Source organism: Perca flavescens, chromosome 16, assembly GCF_004354835.1.
Source record: "Perca flavescens isolate YP-PL-M2 chromosome 16, PFLA_1.0, whole genome shotgun sequence".
Taxonomy (NCBI): Eukaryota; Metazoa; Chordata; class Actinopteri; order Perciformes; family Percidae; genus Perca; species Perca flavescens.
In genome coordinates, this window is record NC_041346.1 from 16,120,272 (window position 1) to 16,143,102 (window position 22,831).

The 22,831-nt window shown below is 38.0% G+C and overlaps 2 protein-coding genes across 4 annotated transcripts; both read right to left on the reverse strand.

The window, feature by feature from the left end:
* Positions 1-145: 145 nt before the first annotated feature.
* Positions 146-1,704, reverse strand: rln1 (relaxin 1). The gene is made up of 2 exons (XM_028602434.1): positions 1,270-1,704; positions 146-651 (listed from the first exon to the last, which is right to left on the reverse strand). The coding sequence occupies exons 1-2, from the start codon at positions 1,463-1,465 to the stop codon at positions 293-295; spliced, it is 555 nt and encodes a 184-aa protein (XP_028458235.1). The 5' UTR covers positions 1,466-1,704; the 3' UTR covers positions 146-292.
* A 470-nt stretch (positions 1,705-2,174) lies between these two features.
* On the reverse strand, positions 2,175-22,771 carry plgrkt (plasminogen receptor, C-terminal lysine transmembrane protein). 3 transcript variants are annotated; one of them, XM_028601496.1, is made up of 5 exons: positions 22,672-22,771; positions 19,060-19,159; positions 5,118-5,248; positions 4,494-4,603; positions 2,175-3,834 (listed from the first exon to the last, which is right to left on the reverse strand). In XM_028601496.1, the coding sequence occupies exons 2-5, from the start codon at positions 19,138-19,140 to the stop codon at positions 3,707-3,709; spliced, it is 450 nt and encodes a 149-aa protein (XP_028457297.1). In that variant the 5' UTR covers positions 19,141-19,159; positions 22,672-22,771; the 3' UTR covers positions 2,175-3,706. The 3 variants fall into 3 exon arrangements, with proteins under 3 accessions (XP_028457297.1, XP_028457296.1, XP_028457295.1); XM_028601495.1 differs by lacking the exon at positions 22,672-22,771 and adding an exon at positions 19,608-19,751; XM_028601494.1 differs by lacking the exon at positions 22,672-22,771 and adding an exon at positions 19,466-19,751.
* Positions 22,772-22,831: the final 60 nt, after the last annotated feature.

Sequence of the window (22,831 nt, forward strand, 5' to 3'; positions counted from 1 at the left end):
TAGTCAGATAGTCTGCAGGCGCCACAATGGATGCTGTCTATTGCTCTAAATCCAGCATATGAACAAGTGTCGAAGACAACATATGATACGGCTCCACATTTCATATTAACACAGTATTTAAAATTTATTTTCAATGATGCTGATAGGGTGACATACATTACATACAGAACATGACATTTTATACAAAATAAACAAATGGGGGGATGTGAACTTGCTCTCCTTCATATTTAAGATTTCCACAACTGTCACACCCCTCTGATCTCATCCATTACATCCCTTCTCCTCCCCTGCCTCAGCACAAGCGTCCTATATCATTCTTGGTACAGCCCTGGCTACAGCACTTCCCTGCCACACCCAGAGAAAAGTTCCGTTTCTTTTTGCTCGGTATGGCCCAGTCAGCTGTAGCTGGGTTCCCGTCTTGCTCGCCTAAAACTGTGGACCGCTGAGACTTCTCCAGCAGGGCCAAGTCACTCAGCGACGGCTGCTGCCTGTCTCCTCTGGCCCCGTAAAGGGCCAGGAGGTCTGCCAGGGAGTAAGAGGAGCCAACATGGAGAGGAGAAAGGTTATCTGCTGTGAACTCTGCGCCTGACTGCCAGGTGTGCTGGTTGTCTTCCACTGTAACATCACTGAGGGAACGCCACTGGAAAGGATCTGGAGAAAGGAAAAGGATTGATAAATAATAACAGGAGTTGAATATAAAGCATACAGTATATCATGTATCAAATGCACTTTTAGTCATAGTAAAAACAAATTCACAGATCAGAATATGTTAATAAAAATGGGCTTTTTGGAAGACTATGATGAATGAAGGATAGCACTCACTAAGGTTTTGTCCAATTAACAATGTACATGAGCTGACCACAGGTGCTGAAATATGAGGCTGTCAATCAGATGTCCTACTGAAATGTGGTGGCAGATTAAAACTCTGTGGCGGTAAACCTTTTGATGTGCCTTCTTGATCTACAGCAACATGCTCGCTCAAACTTAAAATAGGAATGAAGAAAACAATTAGAGTTCCTCGCCTGTGCACCCTTTCTTCTTCCCTTTAATGGTCATTAGCCTTAATGAGAAATCCATAATTCTTTCAATATACCTTGGCTACACCAAAAACCTGTGTATTTAAAGACATGATTCAACAAATGTTTAAAAGTAGATCTTACAATAAGTCTATGTTTTGAAGCATGTCTGTATACACATTTTTTTATACTGCTATTTGTAGATATACACCAGTGTAATTAGGCAATTAATGAGACGGTAATGTTGACTCACCTATGTTCCCCTCTGTGGATCGTTTCCACCGGGAGCCGCCGCAGGTGAAAATGACTGCTCTGATGAACTCTCTCCCGCACAGTTTCACCCCATAGTCCCTCGGTATGATCAGTCCGCTCATTACATCAGCCTTCACAGAGTTGCATATGCCACCGACGCACACCACAGCCACAGCAAGAGTTAATCTCCAGAGCATTTTCACTTGAAAGTAACAGAACGAGCCGGCTGGTTTGCGCTGCGCAGGAGGGTCACGCTGAGCTTCACCTCAGATCTGATCAGTGTTTCAAATCCTGTTAGTTTCCTTGTTGCTTTTTTTTTCTTCTTCAGAGTTATGTTGCAGCCTGTTGCAGCCAAATGCTGTAGTTGAAAAGAATGCTTCTAGTCTTCTGTCTCGTGTTGTGAGATCTCCTCTTTTTGTTCTCTCTATAAACCTGGTCACTGGTTCACTCACCAACATGTGTTCAACCCCCACCCCCTGTCCCCTCTCTCTCTCACTCACACACACACACACACACACACACACACACACACACACACACACACACACACACACACACACACACACACACACACACACACACACACACGTCATTCAGATGGATGACAATGACGTACTTGGATTTATTTTCTTTATTGTAATATTAAGGGAATATTGTTAAGCGTTAGTGTGCACATTACTCATATACTTGATGATTTTGAGACAAAGAATATGAAGGCAGGTATGACATCTTGTACACTTCATTGAAAAAGAAATTAAGACTATACGTGCCAAAGGTTTCTTAACACTGTCCATCTATGCAAAAAAATATATATAAAAAAGTGGTTTTGTGTTTGTACAAGTTATTGGCTTTAGAGCTTTGCATCAAACTAGCACCTTGTCACAAAATATGATTGTAGAAGAGAAAGTCTTGGCAATATTTCTTTTTATTGGATTTTCAAATACAGTTTCCATGATGTCAAACATGAGTTAAAATTATGGTAAATACACAATGCAAAAATATCAGCACCCTGTAATATTTTACATCCACTGAATACAAATGTGATAATAAAAATAAAAGTTACAGGCGCACCACTGCTAACTATAGCTTTGGTATAAGGCATAGCACTCAAATTTGACTTTGGCAAATGAACTCTTTCAGCCTGCTGTCAGGACAAACGTCTGCAGTGTTGATTATATTAACATTTGGATCAGTCTGTAGCTGCTTAGATTAGTGTACTAGTTAGTACAGCTACATCTAATGTAAAAAGAAGAAAAAAAAGTTAGGCATCTGACACGTCAAAACCAAACGAGATTGTGAGCCAAACTAGGCCTAAAAAAAAATGTGAATATTGCATTTCTCCATGTCAGGTGGTAAGAAAGAGATATTTTCATGTTGTTTTGTGTCTGCCTAATGTGCTAGTATGCATCTGTTAGCTAAAACATCAGCCATACGGCCTTGATAACCTTAGACTTTGTATGGGTTATGTCACTGTGGGTGTGTTTGAAAGTCATTCTGTCCTCTAGTGTTCAAACAATAAAGCTAGTGGTTAGCTTTAACTAAGAACATGATTAACATGCATAAACACAACCTGTTGAGACATACGCTGTGGCAAAATTCCATTTTACATACTGAGGCTAAGCTGCTTTTTAGTATGTGTTGTGTTCAGACTTGAAAAGTGACAAAAGAAAGTCAAACCAGACAGCATGCATACTAAAGATGGTTGATTATTGAGTGTGCTATTGATTCACAATATTCTCCCACAATGCAATGCGCTAAGTAAATTGAGCTGCGCCAGCTAGTTAAAATAAATTGTGGGAGGTGGTGAAACAGCTCAAATCTAAAAAAATCTAAGATTTTAATACTAAACATTTGGATGTCTCTTAACTGACAGTAACCTTCCAAAGTTGCAGTTTGATTGACATCATGCATATTGTATCATATATGGTAAAGTATGTTGATATTTTTTTATATACTAACTGGTAAAAATAGTTACAGATTAGTATGTACTACATACTTACATACATATAGAATTAGTATGAAGTCTGGATTTAGGACACAGCTGTAGTCTCAGTATACAATAATCTGAGTGAATTGCGTTACAATGGTTGAATGTAATTGATGCAAATATTCGTTTTACAGATTTAATCCATGATATACTACAGTACTGACAGTGTATTACTTACCTATTTGAGTATTTAGTTTGGCTAAGTATACATGTTTGGCTACTGATGCACCTCTAATAACAACACCAGAAAATACATTCATTCATTCATCATTATTTTATATTTATTAATATTATTGAAACTAATTTCACTCAAGGTCCATGATATAGAATTAGTGCAAACCATAGACTCAATAATGTCAAAAAGAAGGTTTTTGACAGTTTTTTAAGCAAAAGCAAAATGGGTGAATGCATCGACTGGACGGTTATGATTTTGTCTCAAATAACCAACACATCATTTCTCCAAGAAGGAGGCAAGGCTGCTTCTAGCGCGGCGGGCTTTCTCTATGCTATCAAAAGTTGGAGTCCCGTGAGGCAAGTCCAGACGGTCATGTTCAGATGTCATGATACTCTCAGCCTCCCCTGAAGGTACAATGGAAAAAAAATACAATGTGTGGCATTGTGGCAAATGGGTGTCTGTGAAACCAATTATTTTGTGTCCTATACATTCAGGAGTTGTGTTCTCTCTTGAAATAAGCCAGATCATTTATTAATGTGTCAGCTAATTATTGGGTTTCTGCCTCTCTGATCACTAATGGCAGAGAAAAAAATAGAGGGTTAGAGATGAAGTTTAATATATTTGTATTATATCTGGTTTTACATGTTGTTGATACTCCCAAAAAAGATGTACGCACATGAGGTATTAGGGACGATTAGATTAATTTAATGGAAAAACAGCTAGTCAGTGAAAATGACTTAAAATGGCAGGAGCGTGTGGCTATATTTCAGAAATACACAGAAGTTTAAATATTACACATGCTAATGTCTGACCGACCATTTAACTGCATTTATATGTATTTGCGATAGTGCTGCAGAATAACACTTAACTTTTGTAATAAAAGGCAATTTTATTTAATAAACCTTTGATAATTGTGATTATTAGCTCTCATAAATGTTGAAGCAAATGTGGCAGAAATATAATGGATTTCAAAAAGATAAAGGTAACAGATAGGATAACACGTTTTTTTCTGGATAGCGTTAAAGCCGTGTGTGGGGTAATGATGATAACTTCTTGGTCCTACCTCTAATGCGATAAATAAGCGTGCCGTAGGCGCTGTCCATCTGGTAGGCAAATATGCAGCCGAGAGGGACGATGGGAGCCAATAGGAATGGTTTCTTTCTTTTAATGGCACTGAAGAAAAGTAGAGACAAAAATCTTAGTATTTTCCACTGTAATTATGTGATAAAAAAAGATAAATAAAAGCACTCAGAGAATGCATACTTCTATTTAGGCTACACAATTATATTTAATTACAGAAAGTTAAATCTGCGATATGCATTAAAATACCCACAGACTTTTTGGAATTTTCCCATCCTTGGAATATAGAACGATACATTGTGGAAAATTTCAAGTGCCACCTATAGGTGTGATTTTTAGCAAGAATGTAACTGCTACACTGTTAAACTTGATGTGACTGCTGTGTCTAACCCTTACAAAACATCATACATTTAGCTGCACCAGTAAAGGCTACTAGACTGTGATTCATTTAATCCTCAAGCTGTGAAGACTTGCATATACAAGCTGATACAGGTTGTTCTCTCACTGTGCTGGGTGTTTGTATGTGTACGTTAGAAACAAGAGATCATCTCTGTCTGGGTATGTAATGTAGAGCTGACCTCTATGAGCAGTTGAATTCAAAACTCACCCAACAGTGAGTCCAACTGTTACCACTGTAAAGAAAGCCCCAAAGTATTTGAGAATCTCTCTGGACCAGGCCACCTGCATAGCCATCTGTCTCTCTCTCATCTGGTTCTGCATCAGGATCTGACGCTCCATCTACACACACACACACACACACACACACACACACACACACACACACACACACACACACACACACACACACACACACACACACACACACACACACACACACACACACACACACACACACACACACACACAAAAGACGTCATCAGGCTAAACAGACTTTTAAAACCAAATATGGACACTGCCTAGTGTCTCTCAATGTACAACTTTATAAACATGAAATATTTGATGTTCAGAAATAAATTGTTTCAGGTATTCAGAGAAAACAAAAAGAATAACAAAATGATATTACCAGATAAATAAAATACTAGAGCCTGATATTAGCTTATTGTAGATATATCGGCATTTATGTTGGCCAATAGGAAAAAAAACATTTCAATACCACAAATGCAAAATATATGTTTGAGGTAATACAGAGTTTGTCCACCAGAGAGAACTGACAACTTTATTTTTCAGATGTAAAATGTCCCACTCAGTACATATCTTGTCACGTACATATTAGCTTAGAGCCAAATATAAGTGTATGCGTTTATGTGAAAAAGAATATCTAATGTCTATATAACCCTGGATATTAAAGCAGTGAGACATAGAGGCATAGAGACAAAGACAGGGTCAAAGAAATGAAAGACAGCTGGCCCCGTCTCAGAAACACTGCGTCATGCTGATGAACCTCAGTTAAATATATCTTTTGTCTGCTGTTTCCTGTTTGACATTCACTCAAATATACATGCTCTCTGCATAACGATTGCTATTGAGCTGACTGGGTGACATTCACATTCAAAAAGCCTTTATCTCTTAAAAAAGTCAATGTGTCAAAGATGAGCTTTTATTTCCACTTAAGGACCGTGACATTAACTCAATGATGACGCAAGTGGATGACATAAATTACAACATGTCGGAAAAGCAACATTTTGATTTCTGCCCATATTCACCAACAGGTCTGTATATCTGCATTAATGGCTGAACATTAATAATAATAATAATAATAATAATAATAATAATACGTTTATTTAATATAGCACATTTTACAGGACAAAGTCACAAAATCACAAGAGTAAATTTGTTAGAAATAATAGCATTAAAATGTATATAATAACAATAGAAATAAAAATAATAAAAAACTAAAACAATTACAAACATGAGACAAAGGCCAGTAAAATAGGCAAGTCTTTAGCTGCTTTTTAAAAGCGTCAACAGAGACCACAGAAAGTATGACAATAGGAAGGGTGTACCACAGTGTTGGAGCCCCCACTTCAAAGATCACCTTTTGATTTTAGTTGAGCGTGAGGGACAACCAGTAATCCCAGGTCAAAAGACATAAATGACCTACTGGTTATAATAATAATAATAATACGTTTATTTGATATAGCACCTTTCACAGACAGAATCACAAAGTGCTTCACATGATAAAAATTTGTACAAAACATAGTAAATTATACAACAATAAAGATAAAAGACTAAAAACAGTCATTAAAAGACAACATTTTACATAAATGAATCAAAAGCAAATTTAAACAAGTGCGTCTTCAGCTGCTTTTTAAAAGCTTCAACAGAGACTGCAGAACGTAAGGCAATAGGAAGCGCATTCCACAGGTTCGGACCACCGCTTCAAAGTAACGGTCACCTCTAGTCTTTAAACGGGTGCGTGGGACAACCAGTAATCCCTGGTTAGAAGACCTGAGGGGCCTATTAGTAGTGTATGAATGGAGCAGGTCCGAGATATACGCTGGAGCCTGACCGTGCAAAGCTTTATAAGTCAGAACCAAAACTTTAAATTTGATCCTGTAGTTAATCGGAAGACAATGTAATGAGTATAAAACTGGAGTGATGTGCGACATCTTGCTAGACCTGGTTAGCAGCCTTGCAGCAGAATTCTGGACTAGTTGTAAACGGTCCTGGGACGATTTGCTGAGACAGGTGAAAATAGAGTTGCAGTAATCAAGCCAAGATGAAATAAAATCATGAATAATCATCTCAAGCTCAGAATGTGAAACAGTTCCTCTAATTTTGGCAATGTTTCTTAATTGAAAGAAACACGTCCGGGTCAGAGATTTAATATGTTGATCCAAGTACATGTTATTATCAAATATTACACCAAGATTTTTCAGTTTGGACTGAACATGTAAGGAAGGGGCAGGTCAGAGATGTACACAAGTGCTGGACAATACAAGGCTCTATATGTCAGAACAAGAACCTTAAAATGAATCCTGAATATGACAGGAAGCCAATGTAAAGAGGGTAAGATGGGAGTCAACCTGCTGGACCTGGTCAACAGCCTTTGCCAATACCATAACATGGCATTCAAGCTAATGTGAATGAAACTTAACTCACACTTACTCAATACTGCCAAACTGATGCACATACGCTTACTCACACTATATACACTCTCATATGCCCATACATTTATACTACTGTCCCTACTGTCCTATAGAGTATTCATACTTATACCACTGTCTATACTGTACATATCAGTTATATAGTGTATACACAGCATTACATGTCTTACTATTATCAGTACTTGTACTACTTTCACTTTCATATATATATATTATATACTTCTACTTATACCTGCACTGCCTACTGTAACTGTTGCACATGTTCATTCATGTACTGTTCATACTAAAATTTGAGCCAGTCAGCATCCTTTCAAAACAACGAGGCAAAACATCTACATGTAGGTAAGAGAGAAGGAGGAGCAATTCATCAAGCTAGGCTGTAAGGTGCAGGAGCCTCTAAAACAAGTCAAGAGTTAATTTAACAATGTTCTATGAGGGAGTTGGCTTCGTATTGAACAACTCCCAGCACTAAATGTGTTTAACTTGTTAAACAAGATAAATAATGGCAAGACTGATCAGTCAACCCTCCCTCAGGGCCTGACCGTAGGCATGAGAAATTATCTCCAGTCATCAGCTGTTCATTGATGGAAAATTCAGCTATATGACAAATATAATTAAAATTTCTACAATAAAAATGGTTGGAATGGTTTAACATATTCTATATGTAGCGTAGTTAATGATTTCACTATCACTGTGTAATAATTTCAATTTACATTTATATGATTTATTATCAGTCATCAGTTAATTTTTATACGGTTAACTGTCACATATTATAGTGTTTTATATCTTGTTTTGAATTAGTTTATTTTCCTCTGCTGCGCCCCTGCAGACTTTCAGTCTGCATGTGGAGACTCCTTGGTAGATTGCCTTAACATTAGCTTCACTATATATTTATTTTATTCACCTTCTTATGGGTAAAACTGTGTTTTGTATTCATGTATCTTCAGCTTTCAGTTACTTGACTTAATGCAGTATGTCGATTTTGTTTCTTTCATTGTTTTAAATGGTGTTTTTCTATTAATTTGTTGTCAACATGTATCGTTTTTGCAAGTTTCATTTTAGCTTAAATTGACTACATTCTTATTTGTTTTAGCATTCCTTGTAAGACTGGCTATAACAAACTGTGGAGAACTATGTAACTGTTATCCTGTGTTACTTACCAGGTAATAAACGGCTGGTTGGAGCCAAAGCGAGCGTTTCATCAATATACACAATGCACAGGAGTACACAACCACTAGATATATAATGACAAAGCTTTGCCCAGACAGCCCGGTTTGCAACATTCAGAAGTCCAGTGAAGATGTTATACTGCTGCATCTCGTGTTTATCCAGGTCTACGTCACCTGGCAACTCTAATAACAGAAGCTGTTATAGCACTGGTCTAATTATTTTGACGGAATCAAGTGGGGTGATTGGCTAACGATAAAAGTAGTAGAGGAGAAGGAAGGTGTTTAATTAAGAAAATAGCTCAGGAGGGTTAAGCTGTAATCACCGGGCTGAGACGCGGCTGGCAAGTAAAATACAGTAAAAGGCACTTCAGTTAATGAAGCACTATCAACTATAAAAATGTATTCAAATGTGTTTTTTAAACATGCTGTTAGACTGATTGTGGAGAGTTTAATCAACATTAGTGAACATCAAAAGCTCATTTTTGTCAAACGCCATTAAAAAAAAGAAGAAAAATCACAAAAAATAAAGTACAGTATATGTAGACATAATTATATTGATGAAAATGGGTTTTTTAATGAAACCGGTTATTGAGCAGAACTTAACACAACTGTGCCCCTATTGTGTGAGACAAATGTCACAACTTCCTGTCTGCTTGGAGGAGGTAGAATGAAATTGCTGCTTATCTTCTGCAAACTTCAGTTTAACCAAATGTCTACTGAGCCTAGACAGCTAACTTATCATAGGACAAATAATTTTATTTTACACTGTATTTCATAAAAGGTGGCTGAAATTGAAATTCTTGCCTGGTCACATTTCATTATAGTAAAAATCAGTTACAATCAATCAAAAATTGATTTTAGAGCTGAAATGATCTACTTATTAATCAATTATTTGGTCACATATGAGAGTTAAAATATCTTTGGATTTTGTGAAGTGTTGGTTGAACAAAACAAATAATTTGTAGATGTCACCATGGGCTCTGAGAGTTTTTTCTGAAATTTTAAATCATAAGCTGGGAACACAGGTATACATTTCTGTGTACACTTGCTTTTGTTAATCATGAAACTTTGAAATCGATTCCTGTCACCATGATGACTACCCTCACCAGGAAGGAGGAGGCTACAAACATTTTAAGAGTGTGTCATACTCAAGAGCTAGCCTCTGGCTGGAGTAATGTTTCCAAGAAATAGAAACGGCTGTTGCAACCAACAGTGCTTGGTCTCTAATGATGGGGTCCGCTAAGCTAAATTAGTGAACAATAGTAAACTCAAGGATTCCTCATTAAAATGAGACAAAGTTGAAAAAGAAACCAAATGCAGCAGGCGTTGTTAATGAGTCAATAATTATTATGTTTTGATTAGATATCTTTCCAAAGACAGCAAGGGGAAACTACCCATTATATTATATTCCTCAGGAGCGAGAAATTGTAATGAAGGGTTTCTGGTGACATAGTTAAAGAGACGTCACCTCTCGTGAAGTCATCACTTCTCTCATCTGGGTTGCAAAACAGAAGTAGAACAGAAATACTGGATCTTTGATTTTAATAATCTATCTGGAAACTACCTACTTCCTGTCAATGATAATCATCGTTTCCCTTGTACGTGGCTTGTACGTTTATTTTAAAGAGGGTACACAATATTCCAATGGAGATTTTAAAAAGATTTCTATATCTAAAAAGATATAGATATCATTTTAGTGGAAGCTTAATCTGAATATAATCAGTGTAATGTGCTCAAACAAAAGCAACACCTCTCACTGTCTCATGAAAAGCCTGTTTGAATGATGCATTCAAGTGCAATCTACTGCAAAAATTACTTCCCTAGTCAGAAATTTGCTTGTGAACGCAGTGCTGTTATTATTTTTGTATTATTCCTTTAGTCTCCGAAATGTAAAAAAAAAAAAAAAAAAAAGAGAGAAAAAAATACCCATTACAAAAGTCCATTGTGACATCTTCAAATGTCTTGTTCCTGAAATGTTCAGTCTACAATGATATATGATGAGAAAATCAGCAATTAATCTCATTTGAGAAGCTAACCACAAAATGTTAAGCATTTTTCCCCAAGGACTGAAGATGCTAATTACAGTTGAAACCAGATATTTACATACACTTAAAAAAAACCCACAAAAACATTTATTTCTTTACTGTCATACATTAAATCAGAGTAAACTTTTTCTGTTTTAGATCAATACATATTACCATATTTTTTTATGCATATAAAGGCAAACCTCACACACAAACACAGAGCCTCTTTCTTTGACATCATGGGAAAATCAAGAGAAATCAACCAAGACATCAGGAAAAGAATTGTGGACCTCCACAAGTGTGGCTCATCCTTAGGTGCAATTTCCAGATGACTGAAGGTCCCACGTTCATCTGTTCAGACAATAATACGCAAGTATAAAAAACATGGGAATGTACAACCATCATACCGCTCAGGAAGGAGATGGATTCTGAGTCCCAGAGAGGAACGTTTTTTGGTGCGAAATGTGTGAATCAATCCAAGGACAACAGCCAAAGACCTTGTGAAGATGCTAGCTGAAACTGGTAAGACAGTGTCATTATCCACAGTATATGAGTCCTGTACCACCATGAGCTAAAAGGTTACTCTTGGAGAAGAAAGCCATTACTTCAAAACCAGCATAAAAAAGCCAGACTACAGTTTGCAACTGCACATGGGGATAAAAATCTTAATTTCTGGAGACATGTCCTGTGGTCTGACAAAACAAAAATTGAACTGTTCGGCCATAATGATAAACGGTATATTTGGAGGAAAAAGGGCGAAGCTTTGAAGCGTCAGAACACCATCCAAACTGTGAAGTATGGGGGTGGTAGTATAATGTTGTGGGGCTGCAATGCTGCATAAGGGACTGGTGCACTTCACAAAATAGATTGCATCATGAGATAATAAAATTTTGTGGATATATTGAAGCAACATCTAAAGACATCAGCCAGGAAGTTAAAGCTTGGGCGCAAATAGGACTTCCAAATGGACAATGACCCCAAGCATACCTCCAAATTAGTTACAAAGTGGCTTAAGGACAACAAAGTCAAGGTATTGGAGTGGCCATCACAAATCCCTGATCTCAATCCCATAGAACATTTGTGGGCGGCACTGAAAAGGCGAGTGTGAGCAAGAAGGCCTACAAACCTGACCCGTTTACACCAGTTCTGTCAAGAGGAGTGGGCCAAAATTCCAGCAAACTATTGTAGAAAGCTTGTGGAAGGATACCCAAAACGTTTGGCCCAAGTGAAACAGTTTCGGGGCAATTCTACCAAATATTAAGGAAGTGTATGTATACTTCTGACTTTGATGAAAGAGATAAAAAAAATACATAAAAATTCTCCCTCGCTCGATTCTGACATTTAACAAATCCAAAAAATATGTTAATATGTATTGATCTAAAACAGAAAAAGTTTACTCTGATTTAATGTATGACAGTAAAGAAATAAATGTTTTTGTGTGTTTTTTTTTAAGTATATGTAAATATCTGGTTTCAACTGTAGCTAAACATGACGTTACTGTTGTAATCTGTAAATGTAAGAAAACAAAACTGTATTGCTTACTCTTGAATGTCAGAGCCCTCAACCAACTGATCAACCCCCATGGACATAATTTTGGTCTCTGCTTAAATTGTGCTACTGTATGTCAATATATTTTATACTTTTTGGATGAATTACAAATTAATAAAGAATTAGCTTAATTGACATTGAAGAGATGGCCCAGACAAATGCCTGTGAGGGATGATTCCAGTATTTTTAACTCCACACCCTCAGCATCATCTGCAGTGACGCAGCTGACATGGAATTGAGATTTAAATATGCGAGAATCCTCCTGGACATTAAACTCAGCTTTGATGAACACTCCAATCATAAACACCAACTCTGCCAGCAAAAGCTCTCCATCATTCAGAAACTGTTGCACCCCACCTACCGCTCCACTTGTGTCAAAGCATCAAACAGCCAGTCCTGGTCTATTGCTGCATCTGCCACTTTACCACACTCACAGTCACCAACAGGAACACACAGCCAATAAATCCACTTCCAACTTCACAGATGTGAACAAAAATGCTGCAAACATCCAAATCACTCAATATCTGGTAACACTCACACAATTGCCTTGTCAGACAATTTGTGCCTTCTGTCGACACAACTGGAAATTGGGTATCATTTGAAAGTTTCCAATTCCAGCGCAGACACAGAGTTTTGGTAGCGATACAAAAATTATATATAAACATGCTTCTTTTATATAGGACAGTTTTAGATGCTTGTTGCAATAGATTGGTTTATAGCAGATAAGAATTGAGGTGTGATACCAAGCCATAGCAATGTGCCTTAACATGATGACTTAGTCAAAAATACTTCAGGGACTTTGCATTTCTCAAGTGCCGACATGTCTCAACCCATGTACGATCAACTGAGTTACTTACTGTAGCAAAATAACAAAGCAATATAGGCTTTTTCGGACTAAACTGTTCGGTTCCCTGAGAGCAACTGCCCACTGCTGAGATCCCCCGAGAACTACATACTGTACCTTCGACGGCTTTTTACTGTTTGCATTTGCACCGTCAATAGGACCGCTGATGTAAGCCGGCTGGTGGTTGGTATAGCAACTAGGGTTGCAACGGATCACATAACTCACGGTTCGGATCACGGTTTTGAGTCATGGATCGGATACATTTTTGGATCAGCACAAAAAAGGGTTGACAATATACAGTATATTTGTTTTAATGCTTTCCATTTATTACTTAAATAACATAAAGCAGAACATCAAACACAGCACATTCAAGCCGGGGAGCGGTGTTTGCTTTACCAGGGAAGGGACTTTACCCCGGAAATGGATGTTCCTTGGGAGTGTTGAAATCCAAAACATAATCTTTTTCCTAAACCAAACTAATCGTTTTGGTTCCTAAACTTAACCGTTGTCGCCACATAAAACTCACTTTTTGTCGCCTAAACTTAACAGTTAACAGTAGACTTACCTTAAAGTGACTATATGTAACTTTCAGTTTGTGTGGATTTCGGCGACCCTTTTGGACAAAAGCGGTAGTGTTTTTTACCACACCTACTGTCGTTAAGGTCTAGGAGTTAGCGTTACCAGGAGGTCATATAGTTGTGATGAATATTTTGCTCAGACATAAAATCAAGACTGACAAGGGATGACCAATACACTTTAGAATTGAAGGCAAGCATGGACAAGCAGCAGAGATGACAGTGATTGGAAAGAGCAGTGAAGAAAAAGTGAAAAAGAAATGAGCCACAATGAGTTCACTTTGAAAGTGACAAGGTGAGAGTAGAGCTGGAACGTATGTGGGAAATTCACTGACATTTTCTGAAGGCTACAAGGATACGCAGAGAGGGACAACACCTGAAGTACTGATACACACAAATCATCACGGTCTACATACTAAAAGAAGAAGATGTAACAGAAAGAGAGAGAAACCCACAATAAACACACACAGATACAGTATATGGCTACCATGTTATTTGTATATGTCTTAAATGTCCGAGTATTTTTTCCTGACAATTTGAATACATTGCATCATTTGTAAGTGTTTTATTCATTCAAAAATAATTATTTGTGTGTAAAAAAAGTTTGATAATGAAGCAACAACAATTATGTTTCCATCAGGAGTTACTTCTACATGTGTTTTGTGGATTTGGAGAAGGCGTATGACCGGGTCCCCCGGGAGATACTGTGGGAGGTGCTGCGGGAGTATGGGGTGAGGGGGTCTCTACTCAGGGCCATCCAATCTCTGTACAACCAAAGTGAGAGCTGTGTCCGGGTTCTCGGTAGTAAGTCGGACTTGTTTCAGGTGAGGGTTGGCCTCCGCCAGGGCTGCGCTTTGTCACCAATCCTGTTTGTAATATTTATGGACAGGATATCGAGGCGTAGTCGGGGTGGGCAGGGGTTGCAGTTCGGTGGGCTGGGGATCTCATCGCTGCTCTTTGCAGATGATGTGGTCCTGATGGCATCATCAGTCTGTGACCTTCAGCACTCACTGGATCGGTTCGCAACCGAGTGTGAAGCGGTTGGGATGAGGATCAGCACCTCTAAATCTGAGGCCATGGTTCTCAGCAGGAAACCGATGGAATGCCTTCTCCAGGTAGGGAATGAGTCAAGTGAAGGAGTTCAAGTACCTTGGGGTTTTGTTCGCGAGTGAGGGGACAATGGAGCGGGAGATTGGTCGGAGAATCGGCGCAGCGGGTGCGGTATTACATTCAATCTATCGCACCATTGTGACAAAAAGAGAGCTTAGCCAGAAGGCAAAGCTCTCGATCTACCGGTCAGTTTTTGTTCCTACCCTCACCTATGGTCATGAAGGCTGGGTCATGACCGAAAGAACGAGATCCAGGGTACAAGCGGCCGAAATGGGTTTCCTCAGGAGGGTGGCTGGCGTCTCCCTTAGAGATAGGGTGAGGAGCTCAGTCATCCGTGAGGAGCTCGGAGTAGAGCCGCTGCTCCTTTGCGTCGAAAGGAGCCAGTTGAGGTGGTTTGGGCATCTGGTAAGGATGCCCCCTGGGCGCCTCCCTAGGGAGGTGTTCCAGGCACGTCCAGCTGGGAGGAGGCCTCGGGGAAGACCCAGGACTAGGTGGAGGGATTATATCTCCAACCTGGCCTGGGAACGCCCGGGATCCCCCAGTCGGAGCTGGTTAATGTTGCTCGGGAAAGGGAAGTTTGGGGTCCCCTGCTGGAGCTGCTCCCCCCGCGACCCGACACCGGATAAGCGGACGAAGATGGAGATGGAGGAGTTACTTCCTGCCTGAGTTTGGGTTTGAGTTACTTGGGGTAGGCCTACCATTGTGATCCCATTCTGATAAAACTGAAACGTTACAATTTGTCCAGAGACCTCAAAGCTGTTTTGACATACCTTCTACTCTCCATTCAAATTTGCAGTGCACAAAGTCCTGTAGTGGACAGTTAGGCCTAAATAGTTTTATTGTGATTCATGTTAACATTTTAATCAATACAGTACATCACATAACTGGTTAATGCTTGCTTTTTCATTACGGGGATATAGCTAATATTCACATTGCCTTTGTTTCTTGCTTTAGTAATGACCAGGCTTTAACTAAGATCAGATCATAGCCACTATACACTGGTTCCAAGGAGAGAACTTTTTTGACCAACCCCAAGGAGGTTATGTTTTCGGTTTGGTTTATGCATTTGTTTGTTTGTTTGTTTGTTTGCCATTCAATATCGGAGTGGATCCAAATCATGGTGCAGATAACACAAAATAATTTTTCACTTTCGTTAACATTTGTGCTGCATTCATTTGGTGTTGGAATAATCAGAAAAATGTGTTCCTGAGTGGGAAAACTCATGCTGGATAAACATTATGAGATAGGGCATGCCTTGGCGGAGGTCTGTGCTCTCAGAGTGCCCTTCTAGTATGATTATTTACACGGCACCTCATGGCAGAAGCCTCAGTGTTGTCTATCTATCATTTGACCCGGGGCTTTTAGCTGTTCTCCTAACCTAATTTAAAACTACAGGATTTATTTACAGCAATGTTGCAGCAATGACTCCCATCCAAACGGTGAGAAACTTGGTGTTTTTTTCTTTTTTATAATTTTCACCGGTTGTATTCTATTTACTTTATTGTGTGTTTTATTGTGACTTTTATTAATAGTTTTATACCTGATCAGCCTTGAGCTTTTTTTTTTAAATCACCCTGTGTTCTATTTTATGACAAATATTTTCATTTTTTCATTTCATTCAGTTTTTTTGTGTCATTTCTGGAAAGTCATTTTTAGTGTTTGCTTGGTCTTTAGAAAGTGAGGATCACAGTGGTCAAAGAACTGTGAAAACAGGGATAGAAAACATATACAAAACCTTGTAGGGAGGTCCTACCTCTCTTACCTACTTCACATTCACAACCCCACTCAAGTTCAGTGACTGTGAACAAAAAGCACAACCCTATTATTAGCAACCAAGACCCCTCTTAAATATAAAATGAACAAAAGGTCATTTTCCCAGCTGTCATTTATCCTCAGGACATGCGTCATACAAACACACCCATATCCACTATTTTTCCAAGTAATGTTTAAGATGGACACTGTGATTCAAACACAAAGCCCAATGACTTAGTAGTCCACAAGGGGAAGAGTGTGGAAATGATCAATTAGCTTTGACTAATGTGCCTTAAAAACACTGGCAAGCAATCATCTTTGACATCTTAATGCACGGGGAGGCAACAGCGTTACTATATACATATATTCGGAAAATTGCCAGGGTCAATTTTATTCATTAAATTTGGCGATTTAAAGATGCAATTTCACCACTGAAGATGAAAAAGCAGCAAAATGATTTTTGTTACAGACAGTAACGTAACATTTGACCATTAGCGACATTGAAGAGCTTTGTTTGACTCTATCACAATTAAGGAAGGTTTTTTTCAGCCAAGATAGGTTAAATGTTAGGGGTGGGAATTACAGGGTACCTCAGGATACGATTTGATGAAGCACGAAGAAGAACAACCATATATTGCCGTATCAATATTTTGTCCCACCCCTATTAAATGTATTACCGGTAATCAAAATCACAGGTGAATAGCGTGTGCTACTATGCTTTCAATTTATTTTAAGCATACAGACAGATGATGGTAAAATGTCTTATTCATTTGTATAAAATGTGAATTATAAACATGAAACAATATGTAGTAAGTCAATGAAACAATGTAGATCCACTACAGCAATGCTTAAACAAGTACCCAATATTTACCTGTGAGTCATCGTCATGACCCAAATGAGGGCGCTCTAAAACTCAATTGCCAAACCTTTGCCATCCCTGAATAATATTAGTCATTCTCTACCACATTTGCAGCTGGGGGAGCAGGAGAAAATTACGGGGCAGAAAACACAACAACCTTTTGGGTGTATTTGGATAATGTCATTGGTGTTATGACAGCCACACATCCCACCTGCTGCTCAGCAGCTTACAGGCATGAATAAATCACAACAAATTGGCCCCAAAAAGGAGAAGAAAAAAACAATCCTTTGTTCAAATGAAACAATAAGAGTGATAAAGCATGTGGTCTCTAAATGGAAATTCTGAGATTCGAGGTGCAGCTTGTATCCCTTGCTTTGACACTGTGTGATTCAAAAAAGAAAGACAGAACGCCAAGACAAGACAGATAGATAGGATAGATTAATGTGATGGCCAGACTGATGGTCTGTTTTCTGGAAAAACTGCCAAAGTTGTGGTCCATGTAGGCTGGTTCAATGGTAGAATTGATGGATTATCCTGGAATATTACTTAGCCTCATGTTTGCTGTGTAGTAATTACATTAAAAAGATATTATGTTAGGTTTCATGTTTGCTGTGTAGGGCTGCACAATAAATACATTTTTTTAATTGTCATTGCGATATTAACTTGAGCAATAAACACTGTGACACATTACAAAAGACAAAGGATTTTTTTGTTAGTTAAAAAAAAATATCAGTGAAAAACTGCACTAACCATTCTTTTTCTTTAATGGTGCCTTTTGTGTTCAGTTCAATGTTTCATTTGTTCAATTAAAAACAGTTTGAAATGATTTCCTTTCAGTTTCCACATCAATTTCTTGCATTTTAGCAGAATACTAAAAGCAGCAAGTAATAACGTTATCGCTATATTCAACATTATCGCATATCGTATATTTTGCTCATATCGTGCAACCCTATTGTGTAGTTATTATGTTAAAAAAAATGCCATTTGAGGAATATACACAATGTTAAGTACAGTAAGTACAGTTATCATAATATTGTGATAGTGTGTTGCAAATTCCCATATTCCTAAACAAAATTACAACTCATCAAATTGCCACCCAGTGAACCTGGGGCTTTTGGGGCCTTGTGTCCGTTTTCTGTTTTGCACAGTGGGTAATCAAGCCTTACTGGTATGTGATTGATTGAATTATTTTTATTATTAATATAGTGTCATGCATAAATAATGTGCCCAGCCCAAACAGGCTTACAAGACACCATTATTTAGAAAAACAAACATAAATTACAAATAATACTAAACAAATAAACCATCCTGACGTTTTTTTCCAAGCTTTATAAACAAATGTTAGCCCACTGATAAGCATATACAGTAGTACATTTAGAGTAAGTGAGCTGGCAGACACTTTTGTTCAAAGCAACATACAAATTAGATACAATCCAAGCCAGTGGATCAAGGACAAGCCTTAAAGCATCACTCTCACTTGTTCCACCTGACACAGGTACCACATGGTTGCAGGTGCATGAAGTAAACCATGAATGAATAGCAAATTACATCTTCTGAACAATGTTTGTAATACCATGTGAGTGGGTGCACGTTCACTTACCTGCAGCCGTGAATTGTGGAGCATTAATTCTTGCTGCTTTTTAAAGTTTGCATCCATGGGTTTAGACAGTAGAAACCCCATGGTGGCGCTCACTGTTGACCTAAAGATGCAGTAACGTTACTTAAAATGATGCCGCAACCAAACCTTACAATAAAACGCACAAATACTTAATGTATAGAGTACAACCACCGTTAAACAGTGTTTACTTGAACATGTAAGTTTATCGCACTTTCACTGCAGTGTAGCTTTGCCTTATTTCACTGCTTCTGTCTAATAACTTGATGCTAATGGCGTTACCGTCTAATAAATGTTGCTATTATAGGTGCTAGCAATGCGTATAACGTTTGTAAACAACTTGGTATGGTCTAAATAGTCTCTGATATGGTTCTGTGCTTTTTGGGCTCACCTGTTATTTCTGGTTAAGGACATTCGCTAATATAACGTTACATGCAATAGCTTCCATACTTCACCCGATAAGCTACCTAACCTTGCGTGGTACGTTAGCTTGGTTAACTAAAAATGAAAGCTTTAACGTTAACATTACATACCCAGTAACGTATACTTTGAAGACGGTAACGTTAGGCTAAATACAATAATGATATTCGTCACCAAAGCAGTATTGACGGATATTCAAGGGCGCATGTCTCTGAAAACAAAACGTATGCACAGCATGGACGTATTGCACTGTTACACACCTGGTATAAATAAACACTGTACTTCCGGTCAAGCTTTCAAAATAAAACAAAAAACATGTTACATCAATCATAAACAAGAAGGATGCTTTCCAAATATCAAAACTAATATTATAGGAGCATTACAATGACAGTCCAACACCAAAATAAGTCATTGTAAACTGACTATAAAGCAAAGGAATATCATGGTAATTTTCCATCAGGGACAAATTACACTGATCATTCAAAGGAATTCATTCAAACCAATTATTAACACGCTGCTGCTCTAAGTAAGGGAAACAAATGGGTTGGGAAATATACAGTTTACACAGTGATTGTGTTATAAAGAGGTGTAGTGCGGCTTGTCCCATCCAATGGTCCCATCCCACAGTCCATGGTCCCACTTGCAATAAAATAAGAAATGGCTCCCTCTGTTGGTGTTTGTGGGTCTCAGTCCATAATTATTTTACAGTCGGTGCCTTGTTTCCATTTAGAATCAAATGTATAGGCCTATGTCTCAGAATTAGAAGGACTTTCTGAGGAGCCTTGATCAGTCAAAGTGAAAATCTCCATGCTGCAGTGAACCATATCAAGCCAAGCTATCTTTTTTTCATCAATGCATTACAACAGCGTTGGAGAATCCTGGCCAACTTTCACCTTCCCGGACACCTGATATTCCACCGGTTCACAACAAATTCAGCATAATTTATAACACAATAATTGCTGTAGGAAATAAATGCACACTTTTTTTTAACATCCTGGTTACACCCCAACAGTACAATTCTGCAGTATACTGAATGCTTTAGCACTACCTCACATGTATATAAAACGTGTTTTCCCGAGATCTGTATCACACCTCTCCTGCAATGCCAGGTATATACTGTATCTGTTTCATCTTTGAGTTATCTGGGTTGTAAAATCCATACAAATTCACAAGGGGTTTCCGAAATGTTGGAAACTGTGGCAAAAATAAACTCCTTAGTGACAAAATCATTGATAAGCTCAGACGTGCACCACTATCGTATTTTTATTTATTTATTTATTTTATTTAACCTTGATTTAACCAGGAGAGTCCAATCAGATTAAGATTTTTATTTTTCAAGTGAGACTTGGCCAAGACAGGCAGCAGCATAAATACAAACAGTTACAGACAGAAAACACAAAAAGAGATCAAATAAAATCAAGCAAAGAGAACTCATATTTCAAAAGAGAAATAGAAGAGCACTTTCTGCGTGATGAGGACACATACAGTATGGGAGCACACCAATAATTGCCTTGTCCTAGGTGTACCAGTGACAGAGCCTACAGTAGGCCAGAGCAGACCAGTGATGAGTCAAAGCTTTACAGTAATGTATTTCAGGTATTCCCATTTTACAAAAAATAAAGTTGTGTGTGAACACGTAGCCTACAACATGTGGGAGCCAGTAAGTGAACTGATGGAAAGTCCACAAAGGTTTAGTACAGTCATACAGTATGGGACAGTGTGGTCTCTGCCAGACATAGCTGAAATTATTGGATGCATGCCCCCCTCTTGTATATGGGAATTTCTCCTGGCTGGTAAAAAAATGTTAAACTTCTCTCTCCGATATGTTGTGAATTTCTCACATTCAAATTTCCAGCTTTCCCAAATGACGTGTGTTGACTTATGTGAACATGAATGTCTTTGTTGTTGAAAGCATATTTATATATCAACACAGACTAAAAAAAGTCCAGTTTACTTGCTGTTGCCAACTGTAGTAGAAGAGCCAAGAAGTGGTAGTAGGCCTACTAGTGATTAAATTATTAAATTATCAGTGATAGAAAGAAACTAAGTAGGCTACATTTAATCAAGTTCTGTGTCCAATTTTTATTTTTTAAATTGTACTTTACTTGAGCATCTCCATTTTTTACTTTATACTTCTAATCCACTGCATTTCAGAAGGAAATATACTCCACAAATGTATTTGACTGCTATTGCTTTGTAGAATAAATATTTACATACAGAACATATGACAAGTTTATAAAATATGGTGCATTTGTGCAAATTAAACATAAAAAAAAGTAATTACAATTTGTTCCACCTCAACCAGATACAACATCAGTAATAGTAATCCAGTAATATAATATTTAATAAAGTAAATCTGATAGGGGCCATTCTGCTTCATAACGAGTAGGCTTACTGAGTAATAGGCTACTTAATACTGTAGGTATTTACATTGTGTACAAAAAATGTAGGGTACTTTTCATAATAATAGCCTACATTTGTGATTTTAAGTACTATTTTGAATGCAGAGCTTTTAATTGAGAATGTTGACTTATACATGGATACGGTTTACTTAAGTAGCTAGCTATAGGATCTAAAATACTTCATTTTACCACTGTTTTACCAAAACTTTGGCAGTTGCAGTAAATGCTAAATTGAGCCCCAAACCACTGACATCAATACATCGTATAGAACTGTAAAACAGTTAATCAGTTGGGAGATAAGTTATTGTGAAGGTTTAACCAAAGCAACAGTCATGATACTTTGGTGAAACTGTACTGTACACGTGACGTCATAGGGAGAGGAAACTAACAGAGACAGAAACAGAGAGGGAAAAACAGACCAATAATCAGTTTCAAATATATCTCTGATCGTCTCTGCATAGCCTAATTTGAATTATAAACGTATATTGGCCCTACTGTCGCATAATAGGCTACTTTCTTCTGTTGGTATAATTGCCCGCGCGACAGACAAGCAGCCCTCTGCCAATAAAGTTTGACGGTTTGGCGTGTCCTACCAGATACTGGATTTAAGCCTTTGCTGATAGAGTTACAGCTGTTTTATGACTTTTCATGTTAGAACAATAGCCTATTATTAAGAGTTCCGCTGTTTCCTTATAGCATGCAGGTAATCTAGGCAATATATAGGTAGGCCTAATCGTTGTGCAAACCCGAAATGTTTATCAGTCAGTGTTCTTACCCTTTACAGTAAGCTGTGGTTTTCTACAGTTCAGTACTTCCGTGTCTGTCCAATCTCCTTTATATGCTGAGCTGTTCCTCGCACTGGGTTATGGTGTAATACTGGGGCCGGGATAATGACGTTTTTTATTGTGTTTTCTCGTTAGTTGTATTCGTGTGTG